This window comes from Colletotrichum scovillei, assembly GCF_011075155.1.
Source record: "Colletotrichum scovillei strain TJNH1 chromosome Unknown Contig00004, whole genome shotgun sequence".
In the NCBI taxonomy this organism is placed as follows: Eukaryota; Fungi; Ascomycota; class Sordariomycetes; order Glomerellales; family Glomerellaceae; genus Colletotrichum; species Colletotrichum scovillei.
In genome coordinates, this window is record NW_023336262.1 from 2,165,431 (window position 1) to 2,181,854 (window position 16,424).

The 16,424-nt window shown below is 53.3% G+C and overlaps 2 protein-coding genes across 2 annotated transcripts; one reads left to right on the plus strand and one right to left on the minus strand.

Moving 5' to 3' along the window:
- Positions 1 to 3,676: 3,676 nt before the first annotated feature.
- HER10_EVM0004531 (cytosine deaminase) lies at positions 3,677 to 4,106 on the plus strand (the record flags this gene model as incomplete). Its single annotated transcript, XM_035474173.1, has 2 exons — positions 3,677 to 3,748; positions 3,807 to 4,106. The coding sequence occupies 2 exons, from the start codon at positions 3,677 to 3,679 to the stop codon at positions 4,104 to 4,106; spliced, it is 372 nt and encodes a 123-aa protein (XP_035334880.1).
- Positions 4,107 to 4,696: 590 nt separating this feature from the next.
- On the minus strand, positions 4,697 to 10,711 carry HER10_EVM0001639 (BAH domain-containing protein). The gene is made up of 5 exons (XM_035471381.1): positions 9,242 to 10,711; positions 8,637 to 9,120; positions 6,722 to 8,579; positions 6,270 to 6,666; positions 4,697 to 6,218 (listed from the first exon to the last, which is right to left on the minus strand). The coding sequence occupies exons 1-5, from the start codon at positions 10,035 to 10,037 to the stop codon at positions 4,804 to 4,806; spliced, it is 4,950 nt and encodes a 1,649-aa protein (XP_035334663.1). The 5' UTR covers positions 10,038 to 10,711; the 3' UTR covers positions 4,697 to 4,803.
- Between the last annotated feature and the right edge of the window lie 5,713 nt (positions 10,712 to 16,424).

The following is a 16,424-nucleotide window of genomic DNA, read 5'->3' on the forward strand; positions in this document are numbered from 1 at the left end:
CTTGTGTGGTGTGGTTTGTGCGGGTGGAAGGTAAGTAGGTACCTAAGGCAGTGGAGGGCAGCGGGCGGTAAGGCGAGTAAGACGGAGCGGAGTGAGAGCTGGGCGGGCATGGGATGGGAGAGCCGAGAGAGAGCAATACCTAGAGTGAGACTCGGTCAGGTTTCTTACCTTACCTAGGTAGGTATTGCCTTCAGGCAGGTACCCAAAGTGCATGGGAGGTTCCTTACGTTACGAAAAGCCAGCACCCAGGCACGCAGGAAGGCAGGCGCGCCACACTACGGAAAGTGTAAGGTACCTTCCCGTCCCTTCCTAGGTCCTTCGGATACCCAAATTACTCCTCACTGCCGTAAGGCGCTAACACTGGGGATCATCATCTCTATGCACTGTTTGGGTTCTTCAGAGACGCTGGCTTGTGGCGTTCCAAAGGATGACTTCTTTTTTTATTTTGCCCATCTCCTTCCTTCAAAACCCCAGTCTGTCTGCAACGAGGTCGAAAGATACGACGGCTTACCTACGCAGTACGTGATGTACAGATTAAGATACCCCCGGCCAATGAGAACGAAGGTGACAACATGTTTGGCCTCCAAGTCATCGACGTTGGGCTTTGCTGTCCATACCTATCTGTAGGTACCTTATTGAGCCTGCACCTGCATGGTGGCACTTCCGCCCTCTCCCACCTTCCCAGCCCAATTGAGACGGTGAGTCTTCTGTCGTCTGTACCGTGTACGAATACCTGTCAGGCAACCTCCAACGAGGGGAAGTTATCCAAGTAGAACAGCCAGCAGCACCTGGCAACAGAAGCCGTCTGCCATGCAATGCCTCGCCGGGGGCCCTTTCATTGGGCGCCCCCCTCTTCTCCCAGCGGAGAACGGGACAAGTCTGTCTCGTCCTCACTGGACATGGAAAGGGAACCCGTGATGATGATGGGGATCCAATGCTATTTACAGTGGAATTGCAATGCTCCTGCCAGGACGAGCGTGTGGATACCATACCTTTGCCCCCATTGGTGCTTCGGCCGAGGAATCAAGTTGACGTCTGTGCACGGTCCACTGCAAAGATGCCCGCACAGCGGAGAAGGAGGAGGGGCTTCACAGCATTTTTGGGCGCTTGGCCGAGCAGGAACGAGGTCAGGAGCAGACAATCTGACCCGGGACGCGAGACGTTGCCTTCCTATCGAAACCTTACCCCCAAAGTTTCTTACATAAGATACCAAGGCACCTTTCCACAAAACCTTGATTTTCAAGTCCGATGATGACAGTCAACCAATTCCTCAATGAGAAAAGGTCACAATATACAATTAACCCAGGTTTCCTTAGGAAAGCTGTGGTAAACAGCGCAAGAAAGAAAAAAGCATCCGATCACCTGCAACATCACGTGGATCTGGCTGATCTTCGGCCATCTCCCTCCTTGGGATGATCTCGAAACGGGGCTCCACCAAAATTTGGATATACGAGTTTACTTTAGATAAACGCCGATGCAAGCTTCGGGAAAGATTGATCTAAAGTAACATTGCCGTCGTATGTAATCTGCTGATCCCAACGGACCTGCTCCACCCATCTAACGACTCATCGTGAGCCTCGGGACGAGACCAGGGACCTCACTCGGTCTCGGAATTTGTTCACCGGCCTCTTCTTCTCACAAGCGTACTGGTCTTTTTTCACCCCCTTTTACTTATTCAACCTCCGTCAGATCACTTCTGACTGTTTCATCAGTCTCTTATGCATCTTGCGCTATCTGGAAATATGTTTGCATCTTCAGCCACGTCCTTGCCTCTCATCTTGCCTTGCGTCGTCTTCAGAGAAGACAATTTATGTGATTCCTAGCCAGCCACCTGTAGCTGCAAAATATGCTTGGTCCAGACTGTGGTCTTGCATACCCGTTGCGTTGCGTCGTCCGATAGTTCGACCGATGCTACGGTCCGAACAGCCACCAACAAGCTACAGCGACCCATCCGCCGTGCAATCGTCTGGTTTTCGGTCATTACGTGAATAGGTTGGCTCGAGTGATATCGTGGTATGTGTAGATGAGAATTTACGACTCAGCTTCCCAGCGTGACAGAGGAATATGGGTTGAGCTGACATGGTGATGCAGCTAGGTATCACTTTCGCTTAACTTCATCTGCTGGGTGTACCATCTGAGCTTTTTTAGGTAACACTACCTATGACTATAGTCTATCTCGGGCTCTTCCAGAAATGTTCCGCCTTATTCTTTTATGAGCTAAGTGCTCAATCTAGCATAATTCCATGAGATACGACTCCAGAAGTGTCGGCGCCAAGTATCGTGATGTATTCATTGAACATCTGCGCTATCTATGCCCTTCTGACGGTTTTCAGATTGGTATTCTTTGCCACAGTCATATCAAACTCTTTATTTTATAGTATGAGCTTGATCTGCCCCATTATTGCCTGATTTCGCATTACCTCGTTGACAGATCTAGCGGCTTGTTGTCAGGCATTTCAAAGCACAATTCTCTTGAGAGGCACGCTTTCCCTGAAGTGAGCTCTTTGCGGTCATCATATTTAGGAGGCTCCTGGTTGAGGGACCAATTGTATCCGGTGTCAGTCTCTTTACAATGACGAGTCAATTTGATTCGTATTGCTGCAACTTCCTCCCTAGGATGAATGGTTTCGAAAAGGCGAGATAATCAGGGTTGAAATGACCTCATCAGCCAAATGGGCCTCTAGGAGAAAGTGAGAGGTAATTCCAACCCGCCTTGCAACCTGGTTGATGAAACGAGTCTATCATATAACATGACTAGTTCAATTTAGCCGGTCATTTGGAGCGAACTAAGCACATCTTATTCAGAAAGAGACGTCTCAAGCTCAGGGCAAAAGGTCCTAGCGACTCTCTGCCTGATGTATTCTGAAGCATTTTGAGGTCATTCCAACGCATTCAGCAGACATAGGAGAAGCCTGCATCCACCATTGAAGTTTGAAGGTATCGTGTTCGCCACGTAGTGAACTCAATGCAGCACAGGCCCGTAGACACGATTTCCTCTCCCTGGAGGAACAAGGCGCTCGTTTGACAGATACAGAAAGTGAAGACAGACGAAGATCCAGCTTGATTACACTCGATTGAAAACGAACGCTGGTTCGAGATCCACATCGACACTTTCCGATCAACTAATATAGAACTGCCACTTAACGTGTTGATCACTCGCACGTGAAGATATAATGGCAACCGGTTGTTCCACGTTGGAGCTATCACCGCACGAACACCCAACTTTACCCAATCGTTGCAACAAGTCATCGACACAACGAGCCTAGATCCTCTCCAAGGCATTCAAGTGAATTTAATCCACCTCACGGTTTCGAGAGTTCTGATGCCCCGTCAATCTGATGATCTTTGTAACCCATCATCACCAAGTGGAGTACACCGATAAGGATCCCCCCAGATCAAACCATACGCCACTCCTATCTCCGCCACCACCCCGTCACGAGTCTCCATCATATTCAAAAATACACTCGGCAACACAGCTCTAGAATCTCTTCATACTAGACACTGTCTTGCTCTTCCCGAACAAGAGTTGCGGCATACTCTCATATTAACTCAACGTACACAGTAAGACCCTTCCCCCAATGCCCCGCCCCCACTTCGTTTGCCTCTATCAAAAAAGCCATCTCTAGGCCTCATAAACTCATGACCTTTGCCACCCAGTTCCCCAACAAACAGCAATATGAACGACACAGAAGGTCTCGCAATCGCGATCGAGGAGGCCAAGACCGGCGCCTCAGAGGGCGGCGTCCCGGTACGTTAAGCTCATTACCACCCGGGAGAAAAGATACAAACCCCTAACCCAACCCCAGATCGGAGCCGCCCTCGTCTCCGCAGACGGCAAGCTCCTCGGCCGCGGCCACAACCGCCGCGTCCAGATGGGCTCGGCTATTCACCATGTAAGTCAATCAAGCCTTTCAACTGGCCTCTCTTCATTCAAACCCCACAATCACATCAAAAAAAACTCACATAAAGCTTCCAAAACTAGGGCGAAACCGACGCCCTCTTTAACTCGGGACGCCTGCCCGGAAAGGCATACAAGGGCAGCACAATGTACACGACTCTTTCCCCCTGCGATATGTGTGAGTTTCCTTCCCTTCCCTCCCCTCTGAACGCTGAACGCGCCTCTAAACCTCTTCCACCAGGCACCGGAGCCTGTCTGCTCTACGGTATCTCCCGCGTCGTCATTGGCGAGAACAAGACCTTCCTCGGCGGCGAGGAGTACCTCAAGCAGCGCGGCGTGGAAGTCGTCGTTGTCGATAACGCGGAGTGCAAGGCTCTCATGGACAAGTTTATTGCTGAAAAGCCTGAAGTCTGGTAAGGAAGATGCCCGTCCCCTGCCATCCGGACGGCACACGTTGCTGTTAAAGCACCTCGAGAGAAATACTGACCAAGCCAGGAACGAGGATATTGGGGAGGAATGAAGTAAATAGCCACAGGTGGGCAACGTATGTATAGGTAGTGAGCGTTTGACAACGTATCACGCCCTATATTGGCTATCGGGGCCTTGAGCTACAGCTTTACTTGAGAACTTGTTTTATTCAACACTAGGACATCTAGCAACCGCCCTTGGCACGAGGAACTCATCGCGTTCCGCCAACCTCCCCCGTGCGGCCAGTTGCTATCACAAGACAACGTGTCTGTACCTTGACACAAGTTTTTCTTTCGCGCTTGAACGAAATGCATAATCTACACTAGCGGGGCGGGAGTTTCCGCTCTCCGGCCCAGGACTTCAACCGTTCCTTATACCTCAGACCATCTTCCAAAACTCCCCAAAGTCGCAAAATGAAAGAAACATGTCGTAGTCTCTCAAGAGAGCAAGTTGCGTAGAGAAGGACTAGTGCTCGCTCCCGCGGGTCGAGGCGGCTCGTTGGAAGGGCGCATGCCGGGTGTCCTCAGCGGACCTCCGGCATCATGAGCTGGGGGGCTGCCGTATGGTGAACGCTGCGGTAGCAGTCCCTGAGCGAACGCATCGGGGCCCCTAGGTTGAGGCCCGCCATTTGGTAGGCCGTGAGGTGATCCGTGAGGAGGTTGCCGATAAGGATGTACATAGGGCGGTGCGTGTGGACCATGGGATCCATGAGACATGGGCCCCGCCATCAGCGGCGAAGGCGGCATTCCGTGATGCACAGGTTGGCCAATATGTCCATTGGGACCAGATGGTGGTGTAGGGGCCATCGACATTGGAATCATTGGCGGAGGACGTAGGTTAGCCAACGGCTGGAAAATAGGACGCTGCGGTGGCGATCCATGACGTGGAGGTGGGCGACTGTTCCACTCGTATCTTGGTGCAGGAGGAGGGCCATAGGGACCCGGAGCTTGGTGAGGAGCTGGAGCCGGGTTTGGCGGCGGTGGTGCGGCAGCAGCCTGGACTGGCGGCGGCACAGGCACAGGCGCTGGATGCGGAGCCGCAGGCTGGGAGGCAGGTGGCTGTGGAGGAGGTGCTGGAGCAACCCAGGCATACGAAGAGAGGCTTCGAGCTCTGGCCTCTGCGCCGGTCGTTGGTGGGCTCCTCAAGGGCGGAGGAGGTGCTGCGAGAGCGTGGTGTGCGGGAACAACCGGTAAAGGTGGAGGTGGTACCAATCTCGCAGCAACCTCGATGACTGGAGATGGTTCTTTGGGTGCATGAGGAACCGGCTTCCTCTTCAATTTGCGGCACTTATGACACTGGAACTTTCTCTGCTCGACAAACTTCTGAGCCTCTGAGCCAAGGCTTCCGTAGTGACCATTGGTGAGTTCCCGCTCATCGGAGTTCTCGATGGGCCACCACTTGAGAGCGACGTCGATGCCACAGGTAATGCATATCTTCTCTCCTGCTTGGTGAGTGCTCGTGGTCTCGCTGTTCACACTCCGAGAAACAACGTTAGAAGGTGCAGTGGTGGTTGATGCTCGCCGAGTGCTTGGCGTTACAGGAACACCTCCCATCTTCGCAGCATTCGTCATCAGGTTGGCCTTCCTGACTGTGCCAGTCAAGGTGAGATCTGCCTGCTTGTAGCTCTGCACATAGTACTGTAGAGCAGTGAGGCCATCCTCGTCAACAATGTCGTGCATCTGATGAATAACGCTCTTTGTTGGAACGTGCTCCTTGCACCACACTGTGGCCGACATGACACCGGTTTCGCCATTGATGGTGACGAGATTGAACTGGTCACGGCGAGACCCCTTTACAGGAGTGATGTCAAAGCCGAGGAGGTAACCCTTTTGGCGAGCACATTCAACATGAACTAGGAATAGCGATTAGTAGGCATCCAAGAAGTTGAATGAGCAGTACTTACGAGGGTCTCGACAGTAGTGGCAAGTAATGCAAGCACCGCCTTTGTGGTTGCAGGCCAAGCAAACCTCATCGTACCTGGCACGAGGGATAGAAGGAATGCCCTCAGATGGACTCAATGCCTTAGCATTGCCAAACTTGACCTCAGGTGTCCAAACAGCACAGGTGACATGGACCCAGTTGTTGTCTGCGGTCCGTTTCAAAGGCTCCCTGGGGTTGACTGGGCGATTGGCATCCTCCTGCTTTTTCTTGTAGTAGTCGGCAGCCTTTTGTGCCTGCTCTCGTTCCACTCTCTCGCGCTCCTTTTCCTTCTCTGATTTCTTCTTGGAAGTAGAGATCTTGGGTTGCTCGACGAAGTCATGTTCCGTATGTTCAATTGGGCACAAGACACACTTGTATTGCTGTCCAGAAGTCAACATATGAAACGAGATTAGTCAAGGGCGGCAAATAACTTACGATCGAAACCTGTGGGCTCTTGTCATTGGCGCACATATCGCAGGTCCATTTGCCAGGGTGCCTGTTGTCGACAACTCCATAACAGTTGCGGTGGACTGTCAGTCTGCACTCTTTACACGACAGATGCTGATCTCCCAAGGGCTCCAACTGGTTGCAAATTGCGCAAGGCATAGTCTTGGGCTTCGGGATTTCTGGAACTGGTGGAGGTGCTGGTTTCTCTTTCTCGACCGCTTTTTCCTTCTTCTTGGGCGGAGCGGCAACAGGAGCTGAGTCTGAGGCGAGCGACTCTGAGTCTCTCTCTGGGGCTGATCCCTTGAGCTTCTTCCGCGGAGGTTCGCTCGAAGGTGCCGCTGAAACTGCCACAACCGGCTCTGGAGCGATGGCTGGCGGAGGGGTGTTCCAGTAAGTGTGCATTTCCTTAGCTGCCTCAAGCTCTTTGAGCAGTTCCTCGTCCTGTCTTTTCTTCCAGGCTCGACCACCTGCTTGAGCGATCTTTTTGGCGACCTCGTCCATTTCTTCCCATTGAATGCCGTAGCGCCGCCAGAGCTCCGCGCATCTGCGACAAAGAGCATTGATGTACTGGCCTTTGTCCTTGGTGGAATTCTTGCCCTCGCTGACAGGTGTTCCCGATGCATTGGGAGCTCGCCTCCATTGCCTGGAATATTTGGTGTGGCAGAACTTGCACACGAAGCTCTTCTTCTTGCTTGCCGCCTTCTCGCAATCGAATGCAGAGTCGTCTGCATCATCGGCGATATCGTCCTGCAACTTACTTGCAGCAACCTCTGCCTTCTTGGCTTCCTTCTTGCTTTTTCTGTTCTGGAAATTTCCCCAAATCTGTTTGCCTTGCGGGGTCTTCTTCCAGTTGTAGTAATATCGTACAATCTCTCCGGGCGAAAGAGTCTTGACGTGTCGCTTGACGAGATAAAGCTCGGATCCGTACTTGCTGACACCTTCCTCGAACCTCTTCTGTTCCGTGGCCGTCAGATCGGGTTCCTTGAAAGTCGCCTTGTTCACTTCCGAGAGCGCCTTCAGTGCGCGATCTTCATCATAGTCACTGCTGTAGTACTTTGCCACAGCAATATCGTGGAAGTTGGTCGAGTTTTTTGCCAGACCAAACTTGGCCGTTAACTCTTCCGCCTTTTTCATGTACCGGTCGAGCTTGGCTTCCCACCCAGCATTCTTCTCAGTTGCTGGGGGAGGCAACCAGATGCGTGTAGCTGTGGCGTTTGGGTCGTCAGGGTCGTCGTCTTCTCCTCTCGCCACATAACCTGCAGGTTCATCTTGAACCCACTTAGGACGCTTCTCACGTCGGATCTTCTCAGCCTCCAGGGCAGCAAGCGCTTCTTTCGATAGCCCGGGCCCCTTCTTCCCCGTCCTCTTGAACTCCAGAGGCTTTTGATACTGTACAGGCTGGCCGGGCCAAGGAAGCACGGGCGCTTGATGTTTGGGACCTATGCGAGTGCTTGCGCGGGGGTAAATTCGGTCATCGTAATCGAGGGCATCTTCGGGCCTGCAATGCATTCCAAGGTAGCGCCAAGGCCACAGGCTGGCTTGGTAGATTTGCTCCGCAGTGCCCGTACGATGAGCGTCGTCGTCCTCAGCAGGACTCGTCCGTTCGGTGTCGATTTGCATCTCATCATCATCGTCGTCGTACAAGTCCTCATCATCAGCATCGCCCGCATTTTCCTTGAGACTGTTCGGGTTAGGAGTATGCCGAGCCTCCAACTTCCGCTCCTGCGCACGACTACAAGCAGCGCAGGACCAAGCGAAGCCTCTGGAGGGTTTCTTGAGCAGGGGCGGCCTGACACAGTTCATGTGGTATGTCTTCTTACACACAGCACAGTCGACCGAGTCATTGCTGTAATGCTGTTAGTGACCCCAACTCTCCATGAGACTGCTGCGTGGGTGGACTAACCTTGCACAGTAGCCGGTGCATCGCTTGCAGGACTTCACCGCACTAGTGAACTCTTTTCCGCGGCCCTGCTCCACAATAACGAATTTCCAGCGTTCGTCTAGCACTTTCTTCACCCTCTCAGGCACGTTCACGATTGTCGACGTAGGGATCAGATCGTAATTTTTCTGGATGTAGCGGTCGTACAATTTTTCGTACCAGAAATTGTCCGAAATTTTTCGGTATTCGTCCATGTTGGGAATTTCCGCCTTGTGCAGGATGTGGCACTTACCACGCAAGGCTGTCAAAGGACTGATATCGGAATGCATCGTCGCAAACACTAGTCGGGTGTCGTTGACCTTCTTGCCGATGTCCTTGGGTCTGTAGAACCAATTGATGCGAAGTGCATCCACCGGCTTTTTGCTGTTGTTCTGCATGTGGAGAAACTCCATGATGCGACCCAGGTAATATGGCTCGCCCGGAGGCTCACACACGAGATAGACATTGTCTGCAAATCTAGATCAGCGAACAATCCTCTCCAGGAAGAAGGAGGGAAAAAGGTAGGACGGGGCGCAAGGATGATGAGTGAGGGTACCCGAAGGTGCGTGTGTGGTTTGTTGCTGTCTTACCATTGGGTGCTAGTACGGTACCGTCATCCGCCACCAACTTTCCATCTCTGGGGACTGCACCGGAGTTCTCGAAACTGAGCATGTTCGTCTCTGCGTAAGAGCTAGCGTAAGGACCCGACGCCGTTTTTCGTGATGCCCCTGTGCTGGCGCCAGACGACGAGGCCGTCGCAGAAGCATGAGCCTGAGAAGTCGCAGCTGCGGCGTGTGAAGCAGCCTTGCGCTTTTTTGAGGGTTGCGTCGAGTTTGTCGAAGCCGGTGTTTGCGTGGTCGGGGTGGAATTTGCTGGCTGCACGTCCTTTGCTCCGTTCTGAGGGACGGTCGACTTTGTGTCGTCAGATGGCAAGGCCTTGCGGGTTGAGCCGTTGGGTCGCGCGTTCTCCTGGATGGACGCGGCCGACACATTACTGTGACGCGCCGATTTCTTGGACTCTTGATCCTTCTTCTCTGGGGCGTAGTCATACATGTCGACATCGAGGTCCTTGTCCTCGGCGTAGTTTGGGCGCGATGAGCCAGTGCGGTTTCGTGACCGCGTCCCATAAGGGTTTGCAGCTTCAAAGGCGGCAGCGTCCTTTGAAGACTGGTCCAAGCCCATGGCAGATGACTTGGTCGTGGGTTGAGCGTTGCGAAGGGCGGCGTCCAGCTCAGTCTGATGTGATTTCTGGGCGGCAGATGTCGATTTGGATGTCGACGCGCCCGAAGTGGCAGGCTGCGTGGAATCCGAGGCGTCTTGTGCAGACGGTGTGGCGCTGGCAGATTGGTCGTCAGAACTGCTGGCGGTTTGGTTTTTCTGTGCCATGATGGCGGTGGCTAGCTGCGCGTTGGCGGGAGGTGAGATGAAATATGTCGGGGCCCTTCCCGCGGGTGACGAGATGCAAGAGGGCCGACAGGGTGAAGTTCGTCTACAAGGCGGTGGAGGTTCCGATCCATAGGCTGAGCCAGATGGAACCCGACGTCGACTTATCCGGCGAGGCAGGCGGCCGTGAGCCAGACGCAACCCATGAGATGGAGATGGATATGTGTGGGTGACAGTGTCGAGGTGAGGAGGAACGATATATGTAAAAGGCTTGGAGCTCTATCGGCCAGAAAAGAAAGTCGCGGGGGGAAGGCGCGTGGAGGTAGTGACGCGGGTGAGTGTGAAATTGGGATTATGAATGTGGGAGAAGTAGAAATGTGCTTCTGGGTTTGAGCGTGGTGGGCGGTGGTGGTGGTGATGGGTGAGGTGAGGTGAAGTGAAGTGAGTGATGTGTGGTGGTGTAGATGAATGAGAATGTGAGTGTGAGAGACGAGACGATGGAAAAGCAAAGGGCGAGTGAGAAGCTGGGACCCCAGTAGGTAGGAAACCGACGAGGAAGGTTCGACGGATCCGCGCGACCAGGAAGAATGGAAGCAATGGAGCCAGCTGGAGAGCCGAAATCGAGCGTGTTTGTGAAGGTGGTCAAGATGGGCCAGGGAGGAAGTGATGTGGAAAGGAAGGAAGGAGACGGGAAGAAGAAGATGGGTCTAGGTCCAGACAAGCGGAAGGCAAAATGGTAAGAAACGTCGAAGAAGGTCGACCGACCCCGTACCTGCCTTTTGCTCTGAGGTGTGTAGGTGTACGGTGTACCTTTCATAGCAGCGCCGGCATGGCACCAAGTCCCGTCCAGGTCCAGGTCCATGTCCATGTCCAGGACCAGCAACCACAGTAGAGCAAAGCAAAGCAAAGCAAAAGCACCACGCACCGACGGACCTGCACCTGATCCGTCTTTACCTCATCCACTTGCCAACCGATAGATTGGCCTACCTGCCCTTCCTACCTTAACTTGGCTTTGCGACTTGCCTTGTCTTGCCTCATCCATAAATCTGGGCTGCTGCCGCTACGGAGACCGACTGCTACGATGGATGGCTCCCACTGCCGCAACGCAATGAAGTCGGGTGGGTACCTATGTAGCTCTCCCCAGCTAATCTATGGCAAGGTACTCACACACACACGGGGCAAGGGCCCAGGGACTTTGATGGGACAAGTAGTATTAATATGGGAGAATTGGGGGGGGGGGAGAGAGTGCGTGTGTGCGCGCCATATGGAAATCTGGAAATGTACGGATACGTACCTGCGTACCGACAGACCAATGCTAAGGTAAGCTAAAGTAATGCCTCTCCAGTCCCGTCTGGGCCAGCAGGGCGGCAGCGGGAGCAGGAAAGAAGCAACAGCAGCAACAGAAGCAGGAGCGAGAGAAAGCAGCAGCGGCAGGCCCCCCTCGCTCTCTTTTTTTTTCTCTTGCGGATGGATGGGGCTGCGTGGGAGGTGAGAAGTATCGATCTGCTGCAGGTCGGGGAATGCTACTCGCGGCTACATACAAAGTACGCGCAACTTCTGGGTATCGATACGTCTCCACGACCTGCATGATACAGATGGATCCACTCTGTACCTATGTACCCGCTCCCGCAGTCATCACTCTCGCACCAAAGACCGGGCAAGGGCCCGGCGACCTCACACCTCACCACAGGCTTGCCAACGCCGCAGAATCCAACCGCACGCCCCCCCGTCCATTTCACTACCCGTTACCTTCTATCAGATCGTCACCGTACTTTTGCTGCGGTTTTTGCTCTTCGTTCTGTTTCTTCAATCGGCTCCAAGGGTCTAGCCCCGAACTCGATCAAAGCAAGTCATAGTACTACTCATTCGCGTCCGTAGAGGTGCGCGCGAGTGTATGTGCGTGACGGAGGGAGGGGAAAAGAGACGAGAGATTCCGTCGATTCAGTGCGGCACCTTCAAGGTAAGGTTGTCAAGGAAATATCCCACAAGAGGAGAAAGAGACACAGAAACAGATGGGGAGTGGGAAAGAAAGCGAAAGTGTGTGTGTGGACGATGCCCAAGACCTGCATGAGGCGACGTCTGTCCCTCCGCACGCGCGCCCTCTTTCTCTGTCTCTCTTACTCTCTTTCGCGCGCTCTCTCTGTCTGTTCCTATGGTCTCCGTCGTCTCCTGTCCCTGTCTAACTACACTAGCAAAATAGCCATGTCTCTGTCTCTCCGTGTCCCGCTCACTCGCTCGCTCGCTTGGTAGCTGAGGTATTGACGTACCTTGGCTGGTACCCGTTCTCCGTGCATACGCTACCCTGCCTTCATCGGACATCAGATACCTTGCCCCGACCACATCTCTTGCTATCCGACTTGCCGAATCAATTCTGAATAAATTGCATCTCGCACCTTGTGCCATTAAATCGCTCCAGCAACTTGGTCTCATCGGATGCGAGCTATCAGCCTCTTCAATTGGCTTCGCTCGCGATCAAGTCGAGTGAACGACGTTGACGTTCAGAGAGCGGGCCGGCCGGGGCTAGCTGGCTCGTTGGGTCTGGGTATGGGTCGGGGTTCTACGCACACAGTACTTGGCATGGAAGTACGAGTACTTTGGCAGACACGCAGCGCAGCGCGGCACGAGGCGACTGCCTGGGCATTTTCATGGCAAGGTGCGAGAAAGTCACTTTTGGCTGTCTTTTTTTTCACCACACAATTGTTACCTGGCAGTACCATGTCCATCCTGTCTGTCCCTCCATCTCGCCATCTGTTTTGGCACTTTCCCTTGCAGTTTTGACATCGCCCGCCTTTCCCAACCAACCAATCCTCTTTCCTGCTTTCCTGCTTTCCTGCTTCATTTTCATTCACAGTCGCGCCTGCCTTTGAATCTGGTCACGGTATCAACAGTTCTTCCTCTTCAACTCTCATGTCACATCACTCAGCTTACGTCTCAAACGTCGTCCGGCATCATCCAGTCAAATCTTGCTTAGCGTCTTGATCGTCTTGATCTGAAGAGCTACCGCGATATCTTTCATGCTCCTCATCTGGTGACAAAGAGCACAGCAAAGGAGTGTAGATGCGAAGGCCCTCACAGGGACTGACAACATTGACTATCGCAGTCGCCGCGTCTCCTCTGCCTCAATTCTTGCTTGCTGATTGAAGGCTGCTGCTTACTACGTGTGTTCGACAGGCTAACGACTCGCCTACTTCTTCCTTCGATGCCCTTCCTAGGTTCGTTGCACCCCCGGCTTGTCCAACCCTGTGGAAACGAAGGGCTCCCTATCACGTAGGGATGTGCCCACGAGATGTCGTCCATACCCCCGTCATCATCCATGTGTGTCGGTTCCATTTCCATCCCACCTCCTGGGATACTCAGTGGCTCTTGGCCGCCCACCCCAATATCAAATCAACAGCACCTCCTGCTCTCACCGTCTAGCGCCTGGGTTTTCCCTCTCTTTCGCCTTTCCTCAATCAAATAGGCGCCTTTTCAACCGCCCCTGTTTCTGCTTTCCTAGCCAACTATGTCTGTATTCGCATATCGCTCCAGGCTGGCCGATCGTCGCCCTACATTAGATGGCTGTCTTCTCCACAAAATGGTGGCCGCATGAGGTGGTCACTTCTGGCTCATCTTGACCTGCACACCAACCGGATGGGACGGTGCCTCGTTAATGACACCCAACTTCATACGTATGCTGTCTTCCCTTGGTACTCTTTTTCTTACCCCCCATTATCCAATTTTCTTCCCCTTTCCGATCAGTCATAGCATGACTTCGGACAATAGACCGACCGTATTGATCCGCCATTCCCTACTACGATTTTCGCACTGAGCTTGGTTATGTGCATCAGAGCCCTGTCAAACTTATATGCACGACATGGGGGTAACAAAATCCGGAGGTTATCACGGCAACGCTTCCAATGCCCCCCGCTGTCGGTATTGAGCACCCTTCCTTTGCCACCCTCACCCTTTTCCCTAATCTGAACCTCACCTCTCGGCGGATTATCCCATCGTGTACCAGTTCGCCTGGCATGCAATCTGGGTCTTTGTCAGTTACCAGCCCCAGCACTGGTTGCAGACCCAGCCAAGTCAAGACACCGCTTATGCTTCTGATGGATGCAATTCCGCATCGTCAATATCTTCCTAATAATCTCTATTCTGCTGGATCAAACGACATATATTTGCACGTGAGCTGTGCGGATACGGCACATTGTTGGTGGCAGACCAGCCTGGGGCCTCGACCATGTTTGCATCGGTCTTTAGCTTCTTGGGAAACCTACACTATGAGTTACCGTCTGCTAGTATAGACAGGACACTGTAACGTTCGCATATGAAATGGCGGGTCGCCCAAGCCACGCACCCAAGTTTCCCGTCTGAGAATCAATGAGAGGTAAAGAGCGACATTGTCAACCAGCAGAGCGAGAGCTGCATCGACAGAGCAGTCAGATGCCGACCGTTGCCCGCCCAGCTTCCGAGGCAAGGCTCGCGCACCACCACACAGAGCACTTGACAGATGAGATCGAGGCACACTGGTTCCCGCTCCCGCAATCCCGGGACTTGTTCTTAGGCGAGTGCAATATCCTGTCGACGTTTCTGGCGACCGTCCGGTTTGAAGACACATCAGCGCAAACAATGCTACGATGTGTTTCAAAGTTCAAACCACGAACCAGCTCGACCCATTCCCTCCTGGCACGGAGACTCAGCGCGCTGAGGTTTAAGGCGTCGTGGAGAGACAGGTAAGGTACGGAGTACATGGTCATGTATCCCAACGGATACGTACCGACTTGGACGTCGGAGTGGAGCCGCAAGGGACCGCTGGCAGACGACTAAGAGGTACGTATCTTTCCTCCACCATTCCAGGAGTTGCGGCACTACCTTACCTAAGACAACTTGAACGTACCTTATCCCAACGATGATGAGAGACCTGGAGGAACCTTCTCTCTCGTTCTCTCACCTCCAAGACACTTGTTTTGAAGGTTTTGCACAATCGGTGCCAGGACCTTCAAACCAGTGTTATTTGAAGAGGGAAACAAAAGGGCACTACTTACTTTTGTCCCTAGCAGAGATACTGCGGAGTGAAGTTGGTGCTTTCACAGCTTGTGCCACGACCGCGCCGCAAGCCATCGGCGGCAGCGACCGCATCGCGCGAAACAAACGGGGGGCCAGCCTCGGCGAGCGCGACTAATGAGGTGAGGAGTTCTCCGTGGTGTGCAATCGACAACGGGCGTGTACACCCACAAGGCGTATAAGCAGCTGGTTCCAATCTAAGCCTGGATTGTGCAGCCCTGGAGCCGAACGACGAATGGGCCACGTCTTTCTTCTCATGAGCCAAAAACCCATTTGCCCCCTTTGTCGCCATCGAATGCTCTCTCTCTCTAGCGATGGGGATGTCCTGCCATTCCATTTGCTGGGTTTCTGAGCAATGTCCACGATATCGAATCCCACCCTTAGCTACGTGTGGCTACCTTGGTCGGAAATACAACCAGTTCGTCTACGAGTCAATCTAGCACCTACGTTTCAGCATCACGCACAGCTTTCCACGAGTGCCGTCAAGGGGACATATAAGATGGAAAGAATCGAAACGACCATTATCGTGAGAGCTGCCCGGAATGCTTCTGTCGACTGGATATTACTACGTACTTGGACGCAATGGCTTTCGCGATCGGTGGTGCAGAAGCCCACTAGCGGCAGACGGGGGACGTCAGAAAAACCAGATGAGATTGACCGCATTTGTCGGTTGGTCCGGCACGCCGCACAAGAGAGGGAAAAAAGGAAGGGCACCACATGCCACATGTTGCCAGGGGCCGATCGCTGACCAGCAACAAGCGCATTCCCGGCCATTTCCAATCACTCCTAATCTACCGGCTTCCAAGTCATGCGCTGCCTTGAACCCCGACTCGTTTCATCGAATGGAACCCAAGGGCAATACTGCGTATGCCACTTAGGCAGTGGGACAGCGCGACATTTTTCAAAACGAAGATTCAACCTTCACTTAAATGTCAGCGGTAGCGCATCAAGGCACACGAGGCAATCGCTCACCCGGTCGAAACAATGACCATATGCCCTGCGCCGAGTCATCGACGCCCCGACTGGAATTGTTAATATTGGCCCTCGAACCTGGCTGGGCCTGTGCCGGAATTAGTCCCTACGCAGCATATGTCTGCCCTCGAATCTGGTGCTCCAAGCGTGACATACACTAGGTATGTTCCAGCTCATGTACTCCGTACTGCTACTGGCTCTACGGGTGCAACTGGCTGTATCGATGTGGGAAAAGGAACATGATGAAGGCCAAGACGTGGGATAGGCTTGACCGAGGTGACGAGTTTCGATACAGCCATTGAGCTGCCCGTAGAGTCAGGCTTTAGCTCACTGTATCCATCAGGTTGACGAATAGCCTCACTCTACGTTGGCGAC